Here is a 25,345-nt window from a genome sequence, read left to right as displayed (position 1 = left end):
TTATTTCCTTATTTCTGGTGATTATTATTTTTTTTTCCACTTAAAGATTTACTAACATTTCATGTAAGGCCAATTTAGCAGTAATAATCTTTTTCACTTTTTGCTTGTCTGGGAAACTCATTTATCGCTCCCTCAATTCTGAATGATAATCTTGCCAAGTAGAGTGTTCTCGGTGGTAATTTATTTTTTTTTCTTTTCAGACTTTAAACACATCATGACATTCCCTTCTGGCCTGCAGCTTCTGCTAAAAAATCAGCTGATTTTTCAGTCTTCACTGGTATCAGTCTTATCAATATTTGCTTGTATGTAACTAGTTGTTTTTCTTTGCTGCCTTTAAATTTCTCTATCTTTAATTTTTGCCATTTTAATTATGATATGTCTTTTATGGTTCATTTCAAGTTTATCTTGTTTGGGACTCTCTGTGATTCCTGGACCTAGATATGCTTCCTTCCCCTGGTTAAAGAAGTTTTTAATCATTAGTTTTTCAAATAAGTTGATCTCCCTTTTACTCTCTCTTATGCTTCTGGGACTCCTAAAATGTAAACGTTAGTTTGCTTGACTTTATGACTTCAGGGATCTTCACTTAAAAATATTTTTTTTCCATTATGCTACTCTGTCTGGATGAGCTCCATTACTTTGTCTTATAGCTCACAGATTTGTGCTTCTCCTTCATCCATTTAGCTGCTGAACCCCTATATTTTTCAGTTCAGTTTTAACTTTTGTTTGGTACTTTCTTATATTTTCTTTCTTTGTTGATGTTCTGATTGTGTTCATCCGTTCTCCTTCATTTTTACAACCATTACTTTGAACTCTTATCAGACAGGTTGTTTATCTCTGCTTAAAGTTTTTCTGGAAATCAAGGGACTTTCATATGTGCCCAGCATGTGGGCCCAGGATGTGCCCCACCTGTTGAGGCAGGGCTGCAGCTGCAGTGTGGGTATGGGTGGAGTTCTCTCACTCAGGCTGGTTGGGACAGGAACTGTTGCTACAGAGATAAACAGGGCTTTCAGTGAGGGACACACCCAAGCTCTAGCAGATTTCCAGTGGAGTACCAAAATGTCCCCTAGCATTAGCAAGGTAGGATGGATAAGCTCCCAGAGTGGTGCTTCCCAGAGAGGACTCAGCAATTGCCTGCTTCTCTGATGGACACTTTAAGATTAGTAAATGAGGCTCCTTCTCTTTTGTTCTAAACATTTTTCCAACTGGTGTTTTTGTGTATGTGTCGAGTTATAGTATAAGTGAGTCGAAGTCTTTTAAGAGAGAGCTCTTCACCTCCTGCAGTTCTAGGGCTTTCCTGGATATAATCCCCATTAGTTTTCAGGGCCAGACATGTAGGGGGCTTGTCTCTTCTGTGTGGGATCTAAGGGCTAGGGAAGCCTTGGCAGGACAGCTGGAGCCACAGTGAGCATAGGCCTGGGGCATGATGTGCCATGGTTGTAGCTATGTGTTCCGGCAAACAAACTCACTCAGGACAATGCAGATAGTGGAGTGCAGTTTATTACACCAGAGGGCCCAAGGCAGAGTCTCCTCTTAGCCAAGGACCCCAACCAGTTTTTGTGAAAACCTTATATACCCTAAGCATACGTGCTCAAACCCACCTCCCCAAATTCCTTGAAACTAGTCTGGACAAGGTAAAAGAGAGATACAATCAAAGTTAACCCATGATTCATGTGTCATAAGCCTAGATAGTTAAACAGTGGACATTTATCAATAGGCCTGTGGTCATACCCCAATAAGCATAATGGGATTTATGATTTTGTTCTGTTACAGAGATAATTAGCATATTCTTTTAGGCGACGGAGAGTCTAGGTACAAGTCCTGAGGCTCCTTCATCCAGGGGGTCTGGTTTTCCAGTTGGTATGTCGTTTCCATAGATACTGGGCATATAGCTCAAAGTCCACAGTCCAGCCCAAGATGGAGTCCTGCTTTCAAGATGGAGTCTATTCTGTTTCCTCCTTCACCATGGTTGTCCTGGTGGGCATGGGTTTAGTAGTCCCAGGGCACAATTTCTCAGGGCCTCTTTGGAGGGACAGCTGGTATGGGCCAGGAGCCTGGAGTGTCCTGGGAAAGCCTTAGAGGGTTGGTTAGAATGCCTGTACCATTGTCACATCCACACTATCAAGGTGGAGGAGGAACACAAAATGGTGATTTTTAGTGCCTCTGAGAGAGAGGCACTCTCCGAGAGAATTTCAGCAGTTTTACAGATGTTTGCACATGCCCTAGGGTTAATATATGAATTTCTTTCACATGTAGTTTAGATGCCCTTTAAGCTGCTGGGGTTTTTCTTTCCTGTGCCCCAGGGGAGTCTGTTCACAGTTCCTTCATTGATATCCCTCCCTATTACAGGTCAGCATGCCAGGGGTGGGATTCCCATCAATACTGTGTCTCTATCTCTCCTATCTATCTCTATGTAGTCTTTCTATCATTTGACGTGCAGAGGCTGTTCAATCAGCTCTCAGTTCTTCTTCAGGAGAAACCGTTCTATAGGTAGGTGTAGGTTCAGAGTACACATGGGGGGCGGTAAGGTCAAGGTCTTCCTATGCCACCATCTTGGAGCAGAATGCTTGAATCAATTTTACTTTCAGTTCAGTTCAGTTCAGTTCAGTCACTCAGTCGTGTCCGACTCTTTGAGACCCCATGAACTGCAGCACACCAGGCTTCCCTGTCCATCACCAACTCCCAGAGTTTACTCAAACTCGTGTCCATTGAGTCAGTGATGCCATCCAACCATCTCATCCTCTGTTGTCCCCTTCTCCTCCCTCAATCTTTCCCAGCATCAGGGTCTTTTCAAATGAGTCAACTCTTTGCATGAGGTGACCAAAGTATTGGAGCTTCAGCTTCAGCATCAGTCCTTCCAATGAATATTCAGGACTGATTTCCTTTAGGATGGACTGGTTGGATCTCCTTGCAGTCCAAGGGACTCTCAAGAGTTTTCTCCAACATCACAGTTCAAAAGCATCAATTCTTCAGCGCTCAGCTTTTTTTAATGGTCCAACTCTCACATCCATACATGACTACTGGAATTTTTAATTAATTTTTATTGGAGTATAGTTGCTTTACAATGTTGTGTTAGCTTCTACTGCACAGCAAAGTGAATCAGCTACACAAATACACATACATATGTCCCTGCTTCTTTGGATTCCCTCCCCATTTAGGCCACCACAGAGCACTGAGTAGGATTCCCTGAGCTGTACAGTAGGTTCTCATTAGTTATCTACAACATACATAGTATCAATAGTGTGTATGCGTCAATCCCAGTTTCTCAATTCATCCCACCCCCCATGAATCAATTTTAAACTTACTCTAATGATTGATGTTTCAAAAAACTCCTGGTGATTATTTCCTTAATTTATTTTGGAACAAATTAAGTTAGTGCTTCACCAATATTTTCCACTCTCGACAGCATACAAGGCCATCCCTGCAAAGCTCCTCCTACTCCTTTTCAGGAATCTCTGCTGCCCTAATCTTCTCAGCCCCAGTTTTAATGCCTTTAATGTCCCCTGTTATCTAATGCTACCAAAACATTTCACTTTCCTGAAAAGGAACTGACATTAATGGTCACACATATCCGCACCCACTCCAATGGCTTAAGGAGCTGGCCCCTGAGAAATCCATCAGGCCAAACAGTGTTACTCTTAGCACTAACCACAGAAACTGATCAGTATATAGGTATATTACTTCATTTTCCTGGATACTTAGCCAGCAGTATTGAAGTTTAAGATCAAATGAAGCTGGGATGGAGAAGTTGGGTAATGGTGTGAGAGCAATCATTTTGAGAAATATATATATAGATATATATGTGTGTGTGTATATATATATATATATGGACTAAATCAATACATTGTACATTTTAAACTTACAGAATATTATATGTCAACTACACCTAAATAAAGTCAGAAGAAGTCAAATGAGTCTTACTCAACAGGACCATCTGACTTTGGCTCATATGGAGCTAGTTTTGGACTGAAATTTTAGGGTATTTAAAAATTATTATTAATTAATATTAAGTCAGGTCTTTTAATATACTGCAATATATTGCAGTAGAGATTTATTCAAGAAAGTAGTTAAGAACAGGGTCCATTTTACCCTGAAGTTCAGGCTGAGAACTTGCAGTATTTTGACTATTATTTCTCTTGGGGCATGATGCAAAGAAAATAACTGGAGGTAATTGTAAATGAGAAATAGCAAGCCCTCTCTGAATTACTAAAGTGCCAGAAGTTCTGAGTTTTAATTATCAAAAAGTGAGCATATCTCCAAGCCTTGATTCTCTAGCAAGTTTTGACAAGCTTAAAGAAGCTTTCCCTGGAAATTCCCCAGGCCAAGGACAGCTCCAACTTGCATGAATATGGGCCAAGTTGAGACAACTCAAACACACACACACACACACCCAAAACACACAGCTGCTGGGAAAGGAGTAAAAGAAGTAGAATTGGGGTTGAAAGAAGTGCATGGAAACCTATAGGCGCACAACTCATTCATTCAGAGCTACATCTTCCTTTTTTTAGTTTATTTATAAAAATCCCTACTTTCCTGCCTCAGAGAAAGAAGCATAATGCAGAAGGAGAAGCTATAGAAATAAGAGAGACTCTCCTTTGTGACTTTTCAAAATTAGCAATAGTTGAGGAAGCAGAGGTGCAAAATATTAAATCTGATCATAGTAGTAAATGCTTCCAAGATCATTAATCTGGTCAGACAGAGATCTGTACTAAACCAATGGGGACAGAACGAAGGGACAAAATAGGTAATTAAATTGTTAATCCCACTAGGGGATTGTAAGTAGAAAGATATGGGTGGTGGTGGTGGTTTAGTCGCTAAGTCGTGTCTGACTCTTGCGACCCCATGGACTGTAGCCTGCCAGGTTCCTCTATCCATGGGATTCTCCAGGCAAGAATACTGGAGTGAACAATATGGGAGACCCCCTAAGTTAATGATTACTCAAGAAAGTAGGTTTGCTTAACCACAAAACCAAGCAGGCTTGCTTAGCAACAAAACCATGCAACAGAAGCATGAGACATGCCCCCAAACAATAAAACAATGGTGGCATGAGACCCACATCCTGCCCAGTGAGCTCAGTAAGTTAATGATCCTTAAGACATATTCGCTACACATAGAAAACAGTAATTTGTAGATCTAGCTTGACAATGTATGGACAAGAAAACTCCCCTGCTCAACCTGGAGGAGGAACTAATGATGGAAACATGATGTCTACTCAAGAAAGACAAAGAAGGTCTTCTCCCCCTCCCCACTTTTCCTTTGATTATAAAATTGTAGCCCACCAAGTTCTTGGGGTGTGGCATTTCTCACCCACCAGCTTGTAAGCCTCACAAGCATCCTATTCTAATAAGTCACTTCTTATCTACCACTTCACTCTTGCTGAATTCTACTCTATACTGAGACATAAAGGAATATGGTATCATAACTCTTCAGAGTGCCCCCCCAAAATGATACCAATCATGTCAAACAAGATAGGTGTTATATCCCAGGGGCTAAATCTCAAGGTTACAGCCTTTTAGACTTATCAAATGTTCTGGTCAAATAAACAATGCTCTTGGAAGCCTTGTATAAAGGAAACACTCCATCTACTCTTCCCAATACTATGAAACAAATCAGCTAACGATTCATACTCAATGCAAGACAGCACCTCAAAGCTCACCCCTGCATCAGCCATGAGACTGTCATTATTTGCTACTGGTCCTAGTCCTACAATAGTCATGATTCTCCTGAGTGGTTTTAAAATTTTCAAAGACAATAAGCTGTAGAACTGTAGGTCCTTCTCACTTTTTTTTTTACTAGAAAAATTAGTAATCAAGAACGTGAGCTCAGAAGCCAAACTGCCTGAGTGTGAGTCCCAGTTCTGCCATGCCCTGGCCTTTGGAATTTAGGTAAATTAATCCAATTTCCTATGCCTTAGTTTCCTAGGGGAGCAAAATTCACCACCCCAAATGACAATTAATTTATGCTATTTAATTTTAAGAAACCAAAGACACAGGAAGTCTTTCTTTTTACCTAACACTTAGCTGTCTAAAATGTTTGGATAAAGGACCTCCTACCAGAATAGAGCTACTACCAGAGATAGCTGCAAAGAATATGAGAGCTAGGCATGATGGGTGAAACCCAGCAGAGCTTAAGGATCAAGCCTGCTGTCTGCCCCATTGTCGCTGCATGACCCAGTAAGCATGTGTTTACCAAACATTTGCTTTTCCTTTCCATTTCAACTGCCTTCTTCCTCTTTTTGAAGTCCCAAGCCAGTACCCCTGATACATTCTTTTGCCTTTAGCTGAAGATGGTATTTAAGATGAGGGGTTTCTGCCATTTTAGGAAGTTAGTTTTCTTGGGTCCCTTTCACAAGTATAAAAGTTATAAAATTTTTGCTTGGTTTTCTTTGGTTTATGTGTCTCAGGGTCCCCCACTAGAAGAAAAATAATAGTTAACTTTTACTGAATATTAAGTAAGGGCCAAACACTATGCTACAAGATTTACATGATTATTTACTTTTCACAGCAACTCTTGGATATAAGTACTCTTTTTATTCCCATTTCATAATTAGAAGATAGAGAGATTGTGAAAAGCTAAGTAATGTCAACCACAAACTGGCACTTACCATCCACTTCTACAAGGATTAAATCATGTGCTGCTGCAGGTGCTGATTTTCAACACCCTCTGAAAGGAGTTCAGAGTGGAGATAGAAATGAGGCACTCTCTGCTGGCAGCACAGGTCTTCAGATAGTTAAGACATTTTCAAGAACTGATTTTATGAGCCTAATTCTTGTATCTCCTCATACCTAGAAAAGCACTAAAATCCTTCATGGTGATGACTGTTCCTTGTGACTAGCAGAAATCTTCTGGAAAAATATGTACTTGATTGCATGTATTCCCCCTTCACGAAAATGACATACATGCTGACCTTCCACCTGCCTCTTCGGAGCAGTTTCTCAGAGCTATCTGAGGAGCTGTCTCCTGGGCTGCAGTCTTCATTTTTACCTCAAATAAAATTTAACTCACAGCTCTCACATTGTGTACTTTTTGGAATCAACAGTAACTTGCCCTAATTCAACTAGCAAGTAATCACACAGGGACTTAAGGTCAGATCAGTCTGAATACAATTCAATCCATTCTCTTATTTACTAGCTAGATGGATCTTAAATCCCCAAACTTTATTCAACAGATAATGAGATGCAATTGACAAAGTTTTAAATCAGGGGTAAGATAGCACTTCCAGTTTTGCCCTGGTCCTCCCACCCTGTCCTCTTAGCAGCAGGTGAGTAGGTGTTGGCTGGCAGTGATTTACATTACTACACCCCACATTATTCAGACACAGGTAAAAAAAAAAATCAAGCTAGCTGCTTGGCTCACAAAAGACAGCCACATTTCTAACCTGCCAGAGCAGTCTCCCATCCCAAGGTCTGACTGAACTGGAAGGAGACCTAGGATTCACACCGGTGAGTCTCCTCCTGCCCAGGGGCCCGTGATGGGGTTAGCTTTCCCTTTGCCCATGGGGAGGACGGGAGCACAGCTGACTAAGAAAGGTCTGCAGTGTGTGTGAAAGTCTTCTTGTTCCTGGTCTTTGCTTGCCTTCTTGATTTGACTCTGTCTCTGTCGATCTCTCTGTCTTTCTCTTGTATATACGTATGTGTGGGTCTCTTTCCTCATCATTCTCTATTGCTCTATTATGATTGCTCTCTGACTTGCTCGTGTCACTCTCTCTGTCTTTGTCTTCTTCAACTTACAGTTTGTTAAGGTCCTGCTTTAAACACATTTCAGAGTTCTTTGCTCAAATCTAGGAACCCTGGGGAAGAGTCCTCATTGAAGACTCCAGGTCTGAGCTATCTCTGAAAATGTGAGCAGAGGACACACCAAGACCAAAGTACATGTACAAAGACTGTGCAAGCACTCTTCTGCCTTTAAATTCATTGAAGCCTGGGTCCATTTTATGGCTATCATTGTCAATGGAACTGAGCAATACGGGCTTCTGCTCCCATTATGTTCTACTATGTCCTCTACCGGGTCTATTTTGGTCTTAAAATACACAGGTAAATCAGATCTGTGTCCATGTCTTCCACCAGACACTAAGCACTTGAGGAATGGGATTTTATCTTATTGGTGAAAGAAAGTGAAGTCACTTAGCCGTGTCCAGCTCTTTGTGACCCCATGGACTATAATCCATCAGGCTCCTCTGACCATGGGATTCTCTAGGCAAGAATACTGGAGTGGGTTGCCATTTCCTTCTCCAGAGGATCTTCCCAACCCAGAGATCGAACTCAGGTCTCCTGCATTGCAGGCAGATGCTTTACCATCTGAGCCAGCAGGGAAGCCCCTTTATCTTATTAGTCTTGCTTAAAAATAACTTTTTATCTAAGTAAAATGAATGAATTGAATAAATAAATGACAATAATTGCTGTATTCTCTGGGCTCCTATACCACACTATAAAATAATTGCATTCAAGCTTAATCACATTCATGCCATGGCTATATGTGTCATTTTTCATAAATCTCTTGAGGACAGGAAAGATATCCCACTTCTCCTTTATTCCTCATTATCTGCCACAGCTCCACAGAATATATTGAATAAATACTTATTTTTAAATGAAATACTGAATATTTCTCCTGGCAGGGCCCACCCAGTGTTCCTTAGATCCTGGGAAACTAGGGTGGTGGTGGGGTATATAGGCTAGAGAAGAATCTAGTAGTCACCCATATGTGTGTAAATATTTAATCGTTGATAAGGTTACCCCACAGCACAACAGTTGTATATCAGCCCTGTATAAATAGGGCCTGCTAATCCTTTCTCTGAGGATATTTTCCCTGACTGATTGCATCTATTTTTTATTAATTTGACTGTTATCTATGCTGATGATTCCTTAATCTAAATCTTCAGCCCAGACAGGTTTCTGGTATGCAGGACCGTGTTACCAGCCTAATAGCAGGCATCTTCACTTAGATCTTGATATGGTAGCTAAGGGCATTTATTCTAGAGCCAGGCTTTCATAGAGCCTTGAACAACTTACATCTCTGAATAATCACCCATAAAATGAAGATATAATAATACTTACCTTAAGACGTAAGTTTGTTGTCAGTATTCAATTAAACAATATAGGGACTTTCCTTGTGGTCCAGTGGTTAAGACTCTGTTTCCACTGCAGGGGGTATGGGTTCAATCCCCGGTCAGAAACTAAGATCCCACATGCTGTGTGTCATGGCAAAAAAAAATTAAAATAAAAACAAAATAACAAAAAACAATACATGTAAAGTATGTAGAAGAATGGAAAATATAAAGAGCACATGTTAACCATTATGTTAATCTCAAACTCAATCTGTTAAAATTAAATGAGTCATCTTCCTTCAGCCTCAGATCTGCTGCATACCTTGTAGTCTCCTACAAGGCATGGGGTGTTTCAATAAAATGCCCAATTAAGGATAAACCTAGGAGTCACCTGCAAGACATTCATTTGCACAAACAATAAAAAAAGTTCTGCTATTTATTTAAAAGTTTTAAATATGTTTTGATCCTTTATCTTTTTCTCTGTCCTTCCTAACACAGTTCTACTTCTTGTTCTAAACATTAGCCTCTCTTTTCTCTCTCAGGTGCACATTTTTCTTATATATTTGATAGGCTAAATAACAGTCCTCCCCCCTCCCAAAATATCCATGTTCTAATTCCTGGAACGTGTAAACTTTATATGGAAAAAGGGACTTGCAGAGGTGGTTAAATTAAGAATATTGGGACAATATCCTGAATTATCCAAGAAAGCTCTAAATGCAGTCACCTAAGAGAAAAGGCAGATGGAATTTTTACTACAGAAAGGGAGAAAGCGATGTAACCACAGAAGCAGAAACTGGAATAATGAGGTCACAAGTCAAAGAGTGTCAGTGGAAGCCAGAAAAGGTAAGGAATGGATTCTCCCCTGGAGTTGGTTCCCAAAAAAGCTATATGCCCTACCATACCTTGATTTTAGTCCCGTAAGACAGATTCAATATAGAATTCTGGACCCAGAACTATGAGACAAAAAATTTTTTTGCTGTTTTAAGCCACTAATTTTAGAGTAATTTTTTAATAGCAACAATGGGAAATTAATACAATCTCCTTCATCAAAAATTTCTCCCTCCCTATAGGATCATTCCTACCAAGTGCTTTGCTAAATCCAACACCTAAAATAAATTTTCTTAACCACATGACCCATTCCTGTAATAGCCCCTTACTCTGCTTATACTGAGAGCGAAAAGTATTGGAAGACGTAGCTGATCACCTCATCTCTAATTTTCTCTTTATGCACTTCCATTAAGCTTTCTCCCCCACCAATAGAAATGGCTTTTATCAAGGTCATAAATAAATTTCTTATTAAAGGACACAATGACTAATTCACTATCTTTATCCTCCTGATGCCTCAGAAGCACTTAATAAGGTTGACCACATCTTTCTTTTAGAAACACTTCCTTCTCCAGGATTCAGTGAGTTCATATATGCTTCATTCCCCACCTCCTCTGCTTCCTTTTAGTCTCCTCTTACCTCTCATCTAAGTGCTGGAATGCTGCTCACCTTCAGGGCCCTTCTTTCTTCTCTATCTATACTTTTTTCCTAACCAAGCTTACCAGTCCCATGCCTTTAAATACTAAATATGGGCAACTCTCTGGTCTGTATCTCCAAATTGGACCCACTCCTTTAAAGGTATGCCCACTTTAGTCTATTTACCACCTCCACCAGTCTATCTAATTGATTCTGTAAATAAAATATGATGTCCAATCTGTTTATATAATAAACTGACCATCTCAGGGCATGACACAAGAATCAGTCTATTATACTCAGTTCAGAATCTTAGAAATCATCTGTGTTGGTTTTTAATCTCTGCACAACAAATTAGCAAAAAATTAGTAGCTTAAAACAACACCAATTTATTATTTTACAGTTTCCATGGGTTAGGGGTCCATGTAAGAGTTAGGTAAGTCTTTTGGGCAAGATTGGAAAAGGCAGCAATTAAAGTGTTTTCCATGCTCCTTATCTCATCTGGAGCTCAGGGTCTTCTTCAAACTTCATTTAGGTTATTAGCAAAATTGAGCTTCCTTCAGATTATGACTTAAGTTCTCATTTTCTTGCTGGCTATCAGCCCAGAATCACTCTCAGACCCTAGGAATATTACCCAAACAGGCAGTTCAACAGACGCTCTCTTCCAGATCAGCAGGAGCATACCTACTGCTGCTTCTTGCCTCTTTCAAGCGCTTACCTGATTAAGTCAAAGCCGTTCAGAATGACCCTCTCCGCTTTTGCACATGCACTGTGCTGCGCTTAGTTGCCCAGTCGTATCTAACTCTGCGATTCCATGGACTGTAGCCTGCCAGGCTTCTCTGTCCATGGGGATTTTCCAGGCAAGAATACTGGAGTGGACTGCCATGCCCTCCTCCAGGGGATCTTCCCAACCCAGGGATCGAACCCAGGTCTCCCACTTTGCTAGCAGATTATTTACCATCTGAGCCACAAAAGGTAATATAATTTCAGAAGTCATATCCCATCATATTTATAGAATCTGCCCAAACTAAGGGGAAAGGGACTATACAGGGCATGAATACAAGAGAGGGTGGGGCGGACTCTATCTTAGCATCTTAGAAACCTGCCTACTACATTATCCTTGAATTTTCACTTTTCTTCAAACCCATAATGAATTCATCAATAATTCCAGACGGCTATGTCTACAAGATAAACTCTATATATGGCTATTGCTCATTATCTTACTTGCTAAAAAACTTAGTCAAGCTACCATCTTTTTTAGATCATTAGATCTCTTTATTTTTACCACTGCCTCCTTGTGGTAACGATTCTCTATCCTCATTCAGAAGACAGAATGATCTTCCTAAAACTCAACCATATTATGTCATTCTCATGTTTAAAATGCTCCAATTGCTTCCCACAACACATAGAAGAAACCCAAAATCTTTATCATGACCTAAAAGGTAGAACATGAATCAGAATTTTCTATCATCTACTACTCTTTCCTGTTTTTCAATTTTGTACCAACAACAGTGGCCTTTATTTTGTCCCTCAGAACATCCAACTGGTTTCTGTTTCAAGCCTTTGCATTTGCTATTTCCTATTCCTGGAAGGTTCTCCAAGTTCTTCACATTCCTCTTATCTTCTTTCAGGTTTAAACTTAACTATTGCACCTCCTGGCTTCTCTGGTGGCTTAGCAGTAAAGAATCTGCCTAAAAATGCAGGAGATGCAGGTTTGATCCCTGGGTTGGGAAGATCCCCTGGAGAAGGAAATGGCAACCCACTCCAGTATTCTTGCCTGGGAAATTCCATGGACAGAGGAGCCTGGTGGGGCTACAGTCCATGGGGTCACAAAAGAGTCAGACACAATTTAGCAACTGAACAACAACAACATTGCATCTTCAGAGTAGTCTTTCCTAAATATCCCCTATCCCCTGGCCCCTAGTAATGTTTCACCACACCATATTCAATCATCTTTATAGCAGAAAAATCACATGAAGATTTTTATGTTTTTGATATTGTCTTCTCATGCATATCCCAATATCCTACCTTGCCCTGGAAGGAAATTTCTTTGTGGAAAGGTGTTCTGTCTTGCTCATAACTGAATATCCAGCACATGGATCATTGTATGGTGTATGGTGAGTGTTACACAGTTATTTGATGTACTTTTTGGCACTGAAAGTAAGAAAGAAATAAGTAAATTTATAGGGGACATTTTTCAGAAATGTGGGGCAAAAGAAGCAAAAGTTAGGGGGGTTTTGACAATTATAACTATTTTAAAAATCATTCTGATGTGTCTTGAAGTGTACACAATGAGGAGTAACACATTATCCATTGTAAATACTGGAAGAATCATGGTTTTGGGATTTGAAAGACTTGTGTTTGACTTTTCATTCTTCCCTTAAAAAAAGACATGTAAACTTGGAAATCTTACTCTGTCCCATTCTTGGCTTTCTTACCTATAAAATGAGATAATATCTAATTTTTTATTAAAAATAAATGCAATACAGGCTTCCCTGGTGGTCCAGTGGATAAGACTCCATGCTCCCAATGCAGGGGGCCCAGGTTCAATCCTGGTCAGGGAACTAGATTCCACATGCCACAACTAAGACCCAGCACAGTCAAATAAATAAATAAATAATAAATATTTTAAAAAATAAATAAATGCAATAAATTGTGCAAAGGATCCGCTAAAGTTTTAAGAATGTAAATGATGCTCAATACATAACAGTTTAATTAATAGTGTTTAATTAATAGCCTGTTTAATTTTAGTGTTCTCTATTTAATAGAGGAAAATAAGTGAAGTACATAAATAGCTATAGTAACAAGGTAAAACAGAAGGATAATAAGGATTGTGAAAGTTGAGAGCTAGGTAGTATCTCAGAGAGGGAGGTTTCCTCCTCTATTCCTCTTAAGTTCTTGTGGATGGAATAATAATAAAATTGACACAAAACAGATTAACAGGAGAAAAAGAAACAAGTTCATTTGTGTATATGAAGGTCTCGTGGAAATGGGATCTAAGAAGTGACCAAAGCAGGTAGCTTTCACACTTTTTAAACAGAAAGTTTAAATTTGTGAGAAATTAACAAGAAAAAGAAAATTAAGTTTTGGGTGTTCAGTTAGCAAAGAACCTAAACAGATTTGGGGCAGTAAATTTAAAAAGTAACATGGTTTGCTTACACAAACTTTTCAGTCCAAATTCCCCATCTCTGGCAATATCTTGAGATGCAGGGAATGTACCTTTCACATGACAGATTTATTTCCTGCTTTCAGGGGGATGGGGAAAGGAGGGTCAGAGTGTCTCACTTGCACTGGTAGTTTCTTAAGTAACTTTAATTCAAAACAATCCATATGCCATTGTTAAATATTTTGGGGTGGTCTGCTCTGAGCTCCAACAGTAGCATCACACCTTCTGAGGAAAATCAAAAGAGTTATTTCTTTGGGACCCCAGGGGTTGTAGCCCACCAGGCTCCTCTGTTCATGGGATTTTCCTGGCAGGAATACCGAAGTGTGTTGCCATGCGCTCCTCCAGGGCATCTTCCTGACACCAGGGATCAAATCCAGGTCTCCTGTGTCTCCTGCACTGAAGGCTGATTCTTTACCGCTGAGCCACGAGGGAAGCCTGGAATGCAGGTTAAGTAGCCCCAAGCTCTGAGAAACATCCCTTATGTAAGGACTATGTATCATAGGCACACAGTTGGGGGCCCAAGCATTTTGTCTTTGTTTTTAAGCATGGCAGTCTCTGATCTCCACTTCTTTCACTCACTTCTCCAAACCATCTGCCTCATATGTGTTTTTCCATCATTCCTGTGATCATCCATAATTATCTCTCCATTTCAGGTCATCATTTCCCAGATGCACAGAATGGAAAGCACACTGAAGGCGTGCCTTCTTCATATCCTTGAGGACCTTTTAGAGGAGGAGTTGGTTAAATTCAAATTTCAACTCACAAACATAACTCTAGATGAGGGATACAATCATATACCTCGGGGCACTATCCAGCAAGCAAACCCAGTGAAACTTGCTGAACTACTGATCCAGTATTATGGGGAAGAATACTCCAAGACTGTGACTCAGGAGGTCCTGAAAGCGATAAACCAGCGCAACCTAGCAGAGAAGCTCTGCCAGGCAATGGAAAAATGTGAGTCTAGACCAAACCTACTCCCATCTGCAGACATGGCTCAAGATTTTTCCTGAAATCTCTGCATCTTAATTAATTCAACACACACATTGAGAGCATAAAATATGAAAAGAGTTGTGTGTCATGGTACTTTTAAAAATTATTTTTGAGATAAAGTTCACATCTTTCCAACATCTTAGCCATACCTGAGTTTGATTCTGACACCTATTCTGTCTCTTCAAACTGTGGGGGTTTTGGTTTGTTTGTTTTTTAGCATGCCTTGTAACTTTTTGTTGAAACTCAAAAGAAACTGAGGTAGATAGGTCTTTAGAGTAAAGTTCTTTATTTATCTGGCTAGGAGTTAGGCTGTGCTATTTACTCTGGTATCAAAGACTAAAACTTCCTCTAATGTCCTTGTTTTTTATTCTCGTTGTATTTGAGTTTTCATGGAAACTTCTTAAATTGTCTGAGATATCCAGTCATCTCAAGTATATTCCCCTATTATTATAGGATTATTATTATTCAGGAAATTTACTAATGGTGGTAAGGTAGGGAGGAAGAAGATGTATTCTATAGTCCAATGATTAGCTCTCAGTCTTTTAGTGAGCCCATGCCACTTGGCTATGATCATCATAGTCTTAATTCCTACCCATTATTCAAGGTCCAGCTGAAATGCTACCTCTGTAACCATTCCTGTTTCTACCTCAACTGAAAGTACTAGCCTTTTCACCTAAATTCACTGTGTGTTTTCTCCTCAGTTCTTATTGATCATATTGTTGTTTCCTTTTTTTAACTATAGTGATAATTTGTGCTCAATAAACACTGAGAAGAATTTGAAGAATGAAAAAACATCAGTAATATCCTCACCCAGAGACTAACGTAACAAACAATGTGTCATATGCTATCTTCACTGAGATTAATTTTTTTCACCTAGATTATATTCTATACACAGTTCTATAACATTAGAAATTTTGGGGTCTTAAAACATATAACAAGCTTTTCCCAAAGCAATAAACATCAACTCTTAAGTACTATTTTAAATTATTTTATTACCCCATCCTGTTGGTGCTCTGTAAATAATTTTGCCAAAATGCCATTTAAGATATTGTTTCCAAAATATGAACATTATGAATAATGTTGCAAAATCATCTTAGTGATAGATTTTGGTGCTCATTTTATTTCAGTCCCTTAAATTCCTAAAATTGAAATACATGAGTCAAAGAGTATGAATATAAATATGCATTTATATTCATACAATTATTTCCAAATAATTTTCTAGAACTACTATATTGACTTGGTCATTTAGAGTGTATAAGCATACCCCTCTTACTGCATTCTCAACAGCATTAAGTAATTTTTAAATTTTAATTTGTAAGGGAGAGTGTAAAAATATTTAAAATATTAAAAATGTACTTTAAAAATATTTAAATATATATTAAATAAAATTTCAATTTATTGAAATAAATTTTCAACTTATTTAATAAAATAATTCATGAATACAGTAAAAATTAAAGCATACAGAACATCACCTGGACCCTTCTCTCACAAAATAACCTCTTGGAATTCAATGTTTCTTTTGGTGGCTACTGACATGTCTCTGAATATCATGCTTTTACCACTCTTCCATAAGTTTATCAATATTAGGTCTACTAGTTCAATCGTTTTATCATTATCAACATCACTATCAATATTATTCATTGTTATCCTACCATTAGGAGGTAAACTTTTTGCTCAGTTATGCCACCTCTTGCTTCCCCACCTACTCTCTCCCCAATAGCACTATTTTTTAGTTTATATACAGGCTACATTTAAATTTTATTTTCTAAACTTTTCATTTTGTTCCATTATGAGAGGCACTACCTTGAAATTCCTTAAAATACTTTTAAATGGTCAAAGCTGAAAATTTTTTATTTCTTGTTTGAATCATAATAAAAAAATCTTGCATTTTTTATTTATAGCTTGTTTCCAAAAGTTGAATGTCAACAATTTATACTATTATACATATGTAAATTTTATTCATAACAGAATCAAATGGAGTTCAGTTTTTGTTGTTTTGTTTTTTGCTTCATGGAAACTTCTCTTAGTTATATTTTTCTGCATGTGCATCTTGATCACATCCTTATATTCTTCCAACATCTCCAATATCCTACCAAGTGAAGGAAGTCCTCTCTCTTCCATTTATTTCTTAGATAATTTCCCCTGGAGCCTACCTAATAAAGGGTATGTGGACAGAAAACTTTCTAGGTTGTTAGGTTTTCAAAAATAACTTTATTCTCAAACTTGAAGAGTAACTGGGATGGAGTTAAGGTTGTAAGTTAAAAATCCTTTCACGTCATTGTTTGGAAAGGATGATTTAATTGTCTTTGTTACTTACTGATGGTGAGTCTGATGCCAACCTGATTATCATTCTTTTGTCAGTGGTCTGTTCAGCACCCCATCCCTGTCCCAGATGATTTTAAGGTTGGTGTTCTAAAATTTATCATGAAGTAGAAATTTCTTACCCCCTTTCTTGTGCTAGAAACTGTACAGGCCTTTTAGATATGAATACCAGTGTCCTTTAGTTCCACAATGGTGAAGGTGAAGTTTCACAGTCTTGGCTACAGGCTGATTTCCTACTTAGCTATAAGTAGGTCATTAGCTAGATATTAACCTTATTCTCAACCAAACCTTAATTTGAATCAGCCTGAATCTCATTTTTTTCCAAGGACTGATTATCACATGGACCATCATTAGAGGTGAGCTAGGAGATTCAGGAATAATCAGTGAGAAGCCTAGAAATTTGAGGTGCTAATAAATCGGATGCTCAATATTTTGGCAATAATATAGGAGAAACATTTGCTCAAAAGCATCATTTTTAACAAAAAAGAAAAAAATGATATCCTTAGGGAAGTCTCTTTAACAACTTTACTTCGATTTCCTTTCTCAGTAAACTTAAAAGTATGGGAGGAAGAGATATAATTATTAAAAGCCATCACAAGACTCTCCAACACTCAGCATACCCCCAAATCAATGTGCTATGGCTGAGATTTCCATATAAATAACACTCTATTTGTCAGCAATAGCCTAGTTACTTTGACTCATCCTCCTTCTTTGACCACTATTTTTTCTGTGTCATTTTAATACCCAAGTCTTCTCAGTCTATGAGATGGTTATTCTTATTTCCTAATCATTCCCATCACATAAAATACCTATATCTTTTCTTGGGTCATTCCTGAGAAACAGATGCTAATGTTGAACTTATTGATTTTAAGCTGCTGGCACCAAGCTAGTGAATGTAAGTGGGGAAGGCGCTAAGTTTCAGCAACACTGCAATTCTGACTCCATGTTTTACTAATGGTGAGAATAATGAACACTCTTTTCCCTCCAAAGCTGGATCTTCCACTGAAAAAGTTGAAAAAAAGACAAACAAGAGGAAGCAGGAGGATAAAGCAGGACTGAATGAAGATAAATGGCAGCTAACGATGTCAAAGGTTGGTAATTTGCCCTGGGGAAGAGATTTTTGCCCTGAAATTGAGTGGAGTATCTGGACCAAAGGCTGCTCAGAATCTCAGTTTGCTGGTTTCCAGATCCTACAGCATGGCATGGTTGTTTCATGTCAGCACCAAATGTCTCCAAGGTGTTTTGGAGAAAAGAAAGATCCTGAAGAAATCTGGCTGTGACTCCTGTCTCTGTTGCTCATTCTCAAGCACATTGCTTAATTTTTATGAGTTACTCTTCTCCAAAATGGGAATAATAATAATAGGGGCATTATGAAAATTGATGGTCACTAAATAAAAACCAATTTATTTTCTTTTCAGTTTCTCTCACTGAACTCATTTTCTGCTTCTGTCCATATATACTAGATTACTTTCTATTTCCTAAGCATATCCAACTTTTACAGTATTTGCTTTGGTTTTTCTGTTCTCTTTTTCTAGAATGCCCCCACTCACTTACTCCTTTGTGTGGTAAAATCACATTCAATCAGTAATATATTAGCTTGCAAAACAGTCAACACAATACCTACATTGTGGTAGGTTCCCTTCTATTTATTTTTAAATTTTATTTTCCACCTACATTCTTTTCATGATTATATGTTACATCAGTTTGGTAAAGCTTTTCCTCATTTTGCATCTCAAAAAAATTTAATCACTTCTTCAAACGTGTTGCCAGTGCACTTTGAGCTTTATACAATTTACGGCCTCAGACTTGTATTGTGGAGCCATACAATTAACTACTTACTTATTCATCTCTCTCAAACTTTACTGGTAAGTTTTAAGCCCTCCAAGGCATGACCCTGTTTTATACTTCATTCCTTGATCATCCTATTGCCTCACACATAAATTGACTCAATTTATTTTTGGAAAGAATATATGCATGTATTCATAAATGATAAACAATGTAACCCCTTTGATATAGAAAAATAACAGTCATTATCATTGTCTTTTTTTCTTTCTAGAGATTTAAAAATATCTTTCAAACTAAGTCAAAGAAAACACCCAGTGAAACTGCTTCTTCTCACAGAGACACTCAACTAGTCAATAATAAGGAAGAAACAGTTCAAAATCAACACTTTCCTGACTTGATCAAGCGGCTTAATCTGGAAAGTTATTATCCCAAAAAGATGACCAAAGTAAATTCTCTTTTGATAAATAAGACCTTCCTCCATGGCACTCAACCAAGGACTGAGGAGGAGCTGCCATTTTGTTTTCTAGAGAAACTTTTGGTATTAGATTGTCATTTGCGATATCAAGTTTACAGAGGTATTATAGATAGAACCCCTACTGTGTCCCAGACACTGAGAACCACAGAACTAGAAAAATCATTTGAGGACTTTTTTATTGTCAAGGAAACACAATCAACTACAGTACCAACTTGCATCCACCCAATGGACATACAGATGGCAATTTTTCACTGTGCAGATGACTTTTCAAGACAGTATATTCTGACCAAGCTTTCCATTTGTCAATTTGCTCTCCCACTTTTGGTGCCAAATCCTTGCAATTTCCAAATTGAATTCCCTCTTTGGTCTCTGAGGCAAATCAGGAGAAGCTGGAGAGAGGTGGAAAAAATAGGATGGGAGAAAAAAATTAGGAGTTATAACAACCAGCTGATCAGTTGGCAACCTATACACACTGTATCTTTCATAAGAATTGGAAATTATGCCTCTACTTCCAAATCACAGATTTTGAATTCACTCCTGAGTAAAAGCAAACATGACCATTTTTTCCTCCATCATTCTAGGGAAGACAATAATAGATGTCTATTGGTAGATGGTATGGTGGAAATCTGCTGGTTCTGTCCAGGTGGGAGAGCTAAGGACAGATTTGAAAATTGTATTGCCTTCACCAATCTCCATGGAAATGCTGAAATACATGAGAGGCAGGTAAGGTTCCTGCAGGAAGTCTCCTCGGTCACTGTTATCCTCCTGGCAACTTCTGATTTTGACATAATGAATAGCTCCCTTCTACTTGAATTTTGGAATTCACCCAAACCTCTCATCTGTTTGTTTGAAAATGCAGAAAATATTATGGATAAGAATTATGTTCACAAAGTGAGAATTGGAATTAAGAATCTAAATAAGATAGAATTAGCTGATAAAATTACAGTTACATTAGCACAGCTGCTGAAGAAATCTGGATCTCCTTATAGTCTGAGTAACTGGGCCAACATGGCAAGAAAGTATGAGTTTATTATTGATGAGGACCAAAGAGATTGCCAAGAAGCAGGGAAAAAAGCAGACATCCTTATGGACATCTTGAGAAAAGTAAAATTATCTGAGATAAAGGGGAAGTTCCTGCCTCTTCAAGGAGGTCTATGGCATGACTGGTGTAAGAAGGATAAAGAACTCCATCAGCTGCAAAAAAAAGGAAACAAGAGCATTGAACAATATAAGAACGAAATTGAGAAGGAAAAGCTGAAGATACGCTGTGAACAGTATCACAAAGTCATTAACCTTAACGACCTGATTAAGTCCCTGCTGGAAAGCCTTCAGTCCCACCTGGAGACCCACACAGAGCTCTACTTTCTGCAGGCGCTGAGTATGTCAATGGACCAACTGACCACAACAGAGTTAGAGAAGCTCCACCAGAGGCACAGTTCTTTGTTGGCTCAAGTACGAACAGAAAAGCAGAAGCAGTCAAAGAGAGATTCCCTCAGATGCTGGGAGGCTGAGCTAGAAGCTGTTTCCAAAGAAATCAGTGATTCCACCCTGGGAATTGAGCATCTCTTGAGAGAGCTGGGTCAGATCTATGAAGCTTTGGAAGAAGCTTCCTCCCAAACAAATACACTGTTTCTTTCTCTTCCCCAAATGGCTGCTGACCTGATGATATCCGGGGCTCCCATTGAACTGATGGATGGGGATGCTTCATATGTGCCCCTGAGATGGGTGGCAGCTGTTTTTGACAAGGTCTCTGAAAAGCTTGGAGACAAACGTGTGTTTGTTCTCTCTGTCCTTGGCTTGCAGAACTCAGGAAAGTCTACTTTGCTGAATGCAATGTTTGGGCTGCAGTTGAACCTTAGTGGTGGAAGACATACTCGGGGTGCCTACATGCAGCTTCTGAAAGTGGACGAGATGCTCAGAGAACAGCTGGGCTTTGATTTTATGCTTGTTGTGGACACAGAAGGACTCCAAGTCTCAGAGCTCAGGAGCAAAACACAAAATGAGGAAAATGAGTTGGCAACCTTTGTCATTGGACTTGGAAACTTAACTCTAATCAATATTTTGGGAAAGGATCTTTCAGAAATACAAGATATTCTGCAAATAGCTGTCCATGCCTTTCTTAGGATGAAACAACTGACTATCTCACCAAGATGCCTATTTGTTCATCAGAACGTAGAAGAAATTATAGATACAGATCAAAGTATGGCAAGGCAGAGGTGGCTACAAGAAACACTGGATGAAATGACAATCACGGCAGCCAAACATGAACAGTGCTCCGAGGTGCGTCACTTCAGCGATGTCATTAAGTTTGATGTCAAGAACCACATCTATTACTTTGCTCACCTCTGGGAAGGGTCTCCCCCAATGGCCCCTCCTAATCCCTGCTATAGCCACAATGTTCAGGAGCTGAAAAGTAGGATTCTTAAGCATGCCAAAGAAGAATCCAGAGGAAGTATTTTGAAGATATCAGAACTTAAAGTCAGGGTACGGGATTTATGGAAGGCCTTAGTGAAAGAGAACTTCATTTTCAGGTTCAAGAACACTCGGGAGGTCATGGCTATGAATAAACTGGAGACTATGTACAGGAGCTGGACCTGGGAGCTGAGAAGTCATATGCTGGACTTGCAGAATCAGCTGATGAGCCAGATTCAGAAAGGAGAAGTTAAGGAGATCAAGAGAAGCTCTATTGAGAATCAAGTTGTGGAAAAATATGAAGCCATTAAGCAAGAACTTGAAAGATATTTTCGAGAAGATAGAGATAGAGATATCTTGTCTCAGAGGAAAGGAATATTTAAAGATGATTTGAAGAATCTTAAAGAGGATCTTATAGTAGGAACTATGAGAAAATGTGAGGATCTAATTAATGGAAAGAAAATACAAGACCTTTTCAAGGAGCAAAGAGTAAAACTGGAACATAAGTTATTAGAAAAAATCAGAGGGATGGCTAAGTCCCCCTGTAGGAAAGAATTACATGATAAGGAACTGAGAGAGATGTTCAACAAGATCTGGTCAGAGAACATCTCCATTCTGTTGCCTCCCACACTTGCATCTGCTGAGGGGCCTGATATTGATATTGAGTTAGAGAATGTTCTCCTGGAGCATTTTAAACAGCACCCCAATATTGTGAACAAAATTCAGTATCGCAGTACAAAGAAAACATTTTCTATCAATTATTCTAAACATGTTATCACCCCTCAAGAGTTCCCAGTATATGGACCCTCTGAGGAAGAGTTTGAAAAAGATATCATAAAGAAGACAACAGCTCAAATTGTGAAACTGGTTCAAGACATCATACACAACAGAGAACAACAGAATGAGGGTTACAGTTCTAGTTACTTCCATGAAATTCTGCAAGTGATCCATACTGAAGCTGAGGCTGCATCTCAAGGAGTCAGATTTATGTTGACAAACAGATTTAAACTAGAACTTGCTCTAGAGCTACTGAAAGAGGCAGCAAACAATTTTAAAAAGATGTGCATTGCATTCAAGACAGCCAACAACCCTGTTCTATATTTAGAAAGTAAAGGAGAAGAATTTTTTACTAATTTTAAGTTGGCCTACAAAAACTTCCAAAGCACTGACTGATGTCCTTTGGGGTAAAGAATTTCTGCTACTTTATGAACTGGGATAAACACCTGAGGAGCTTATCTATTCTTCACCTAGCTTTTTTACTCCAATACAAAATGAAAAAAAAAAAATATATATATATATATATATATATATATGTTATGCTACAAAAATAAAATAAAAATACACACAAGCTGTGAAAAAATCATGCTATTAGTGTTATCAAAAAACCCAAAAGTCCTTAGAGTCAGTCCACTAAAGAAAATTATGAAACTTTACTGACACACATAAACATCAAAATAACAGGAATCAACCACATTTGTGGAAGAGAAGTTGTAGTAACAGAAAATGGTCATTTTTCCCAAAATGAATTTCCAAACTCAATGAAAGTATAGCCAAAAACCTGACAAAGTTTCCATGAAACTTTAAAAGAGTTCAGGAGGTGGGAGGGAGGTTCAAAAAGGAGGGGGCATTTGGGACATATGGGTGAGAGGGAGGTTCAAGAGGGAGGGAACACCTATGACTGATTCATGTCCACATATGGCAGAAATCAGCACAATATTGTAATTATCCTCCAATTAAAATATAAATTTTAAAAGATTACATTAAAATAATTATGCATTTCTAATGAAAGAACCTAATATAATCAACACTGCAGGAAAAAGAAAAAAGATACCCAACCACATAACCAAGTCTTTTAAAAATCCACACTACTTGGAATCATCTAACAAAGACAGAGAGAAGACAAATATAGCAAAGCCACAGAACAGTAGTTTAGGAGAAAAAAATCTTGCATGTATACAAATTTGCATATACAGAGGTTGTATTACAAATCAGAAGAGGAACATGATTATTAAATATATTAGGATGGAAAAAAATCAACAATGTGGAAAAAATAACTTAGGTGTCTACTCATATTAATGAATTTAATGACTTCTTATGACAAAGGAATTCTCTTCCTATGCATACATCTTTTAGAAATATAGAAATATTTCAAATATTCAAATAGAAATATGCAAAATCATTGCACAATCACTGAAATAGCAAAAAGAGAATTAGAATCTATCTAATCAACTCCAAATGGGATGGAACACTGGATAAATATGGTATGATATGTTCATATAATGAAATTTAGACACTGTGTTTTCATACAGAGAAAATGCATAAATTAGATCTGTGTATATAAACACAGAAAAATCTCAATAATGTAATGTTCCAAAGGCAAGCTGCAGAAGTATGGATATAGTGTGTAGATTTTAAAACATAAAAGTAATGCAACTAAGTATGTAGGAAAATTATATAAACTTGGACAGAAAAGACACATACAAAATTCATAACAAAGGGTATTAAGGAAAGATGAAAGGAAAGGAACGCTGATGTTATACAAAAGGATTATTATAGTACCTGTAATGTTTAGTTCTATAAAAATCCATAAAGGAAACAGCAAATTGTTAAATTTCTTAAATATATGTAGTTCACATTTTATTATAGTATTTTTAAAAATATGTGAAATATTTCACTATTTTGCACAACAAAGGAAACTATAAGCAAGGTGAAAAGACAGCCCTCAGATTGGGAGAAAATAATAGCAAACGAAGCAACAGACAAAGGATTAATCTCAAAAATATACAAGCAACTCCTCCAGCTCAACTCCAGAAAAATAAATGACCCAATCAAAAAATGGGCCAAAGAACTAAACAGACATTTCTCCAAGGAAGACATACAGATGGCACAAAAACACATGAAAAGATGCTCAACATCACTCATTATCAGAGAAATGCAAATCAAAACCACAATGAGGTACCATTACATGCCAGTCAGGATGGCTGCTATCCAAAAGTCTACAAGCAATAAATGCTGGAGAGGGTGTGGAGAAAAGGGAACCCTCCTACACTGTTGGTGGGAATGCAAATTAGTACAGCCACTATGGAGAACAGTGTGGAGATTTCTTAAAAAGCTGGAAATAGAACTGCCATATGACCCAGCAATCCCACTTCTGGGCATACACACTGAGGAAACCAGATCTGAAAGAGACACGTGCACCCCAATGTTCATTGCAGCACTGTCTATAATAGCCAGGACATGGAAGCAACCTAGATGCCCATCAGCAGATGAATGGATGAGGAAGCTGTGGTACATACATATACACCATGAAATATTACTCAGCCATTAAAAAGAATTTATTTGAATCAGTTCTAATGAGATGGATGAAACTGGAGCCCATTATACAGAGCGAAGTAAGCCAGAAAGATAAAGACCATTACAGTATACTAACACATATATATGGAATTTAGAAAGATGGTAACGATAACCCTATATGCAAAACAGAAAAAGAGACTCAGATGTATAGAACAGACTTGTGGACTCTGTGGGAGGAGGCAAGGGTGGGATGTTTCAAGAGAACAGCATTGAAACATGTATATTATCTATAGTGAAACAGATCACCAGCCCAGGTTGGGTGCATGAGACAAGTGCTCGGACTTGGTGCACTGGGAAGACCCAGAGGGATAGGGCGGAGAGGGAAGTGGGAGGGGGGACCGGG

The 25,345-nt window shown here is 38.3% G+C and overlaps 1 protein-coding gene and 1 long non-coding RNA gene across 3 annotated transcripts in view; one reads left to right on the top strand and one right to left on the bottom strand.

The window, feature by feature from the left end:
- The first annotated feature begins 7,330 nt into the window (after positions 1-7,330).
- Positions 7,331-25,315, top strand: LOC139034031 (interferon-induced very large GTPase 1-like). Of its 2 annotated transcripts, XM_070464171.1 has the most exons (4): positions 7,331-7,439; positions 14,318-14,618; positions 17,967-18,067; positions 19,033-25,315. In XM_070464171.1, the coding sequence occupies exons 2-4, from the start codon at positions 14,333-14,335 to the stop codon at positions 22,819-22,821; spliced, it is 4,176 nt and encodes a 1,391-aa protein (XP_070320272.1). In that variant the 5' UTR covers positions 7,331-7,439; positions 14,318-14,332; the 3' UTR covers positions 22,822-25,315. The 2 variants fall into 2 exon arrangements, with proteins under 2 accessions (XP_070320272.1, XP_070320273.1); XM_070464172.1 differs by lacking the exon at positions 14,318-14,618.
- The window catches only part of LOC110127352 (uncharacterized), a 50,582-nt gene continuing 44,632 nt past the window's right edge, over positions 19,396-25,345 (bottom strand). Inside the window, exon 2 of the long non-coding RNA XR_011486501.1 lies at positions 19,396-19,625. This is a non-coding gene — a long non-coding RNA (uncharacterized lncRNA). The remainder of the gene's footprint in view (positions 19,626-25,345) is intronic.

The sequence above is a fragment of the Odocoileus virginianus genome, unplaced genomic scaffold (assembly GCF_023699985.2).
Source record: "Odocoileus virginianus isolate 20LAN1187 ecotype Illinois unplaced genomic scaffold, Ovbor_1.2 Unplaced_Contig_20, whole genome shotgun sequence".
NCBI lineage: Eukaryota > Metazoa > Chordata > Mammalia > Artiodactyla > Cervidae > Odocoileus > Odocoileus virginianus.
This window is presented reverse-complemented; position numbering and strand designations above follow the sequence as displayed.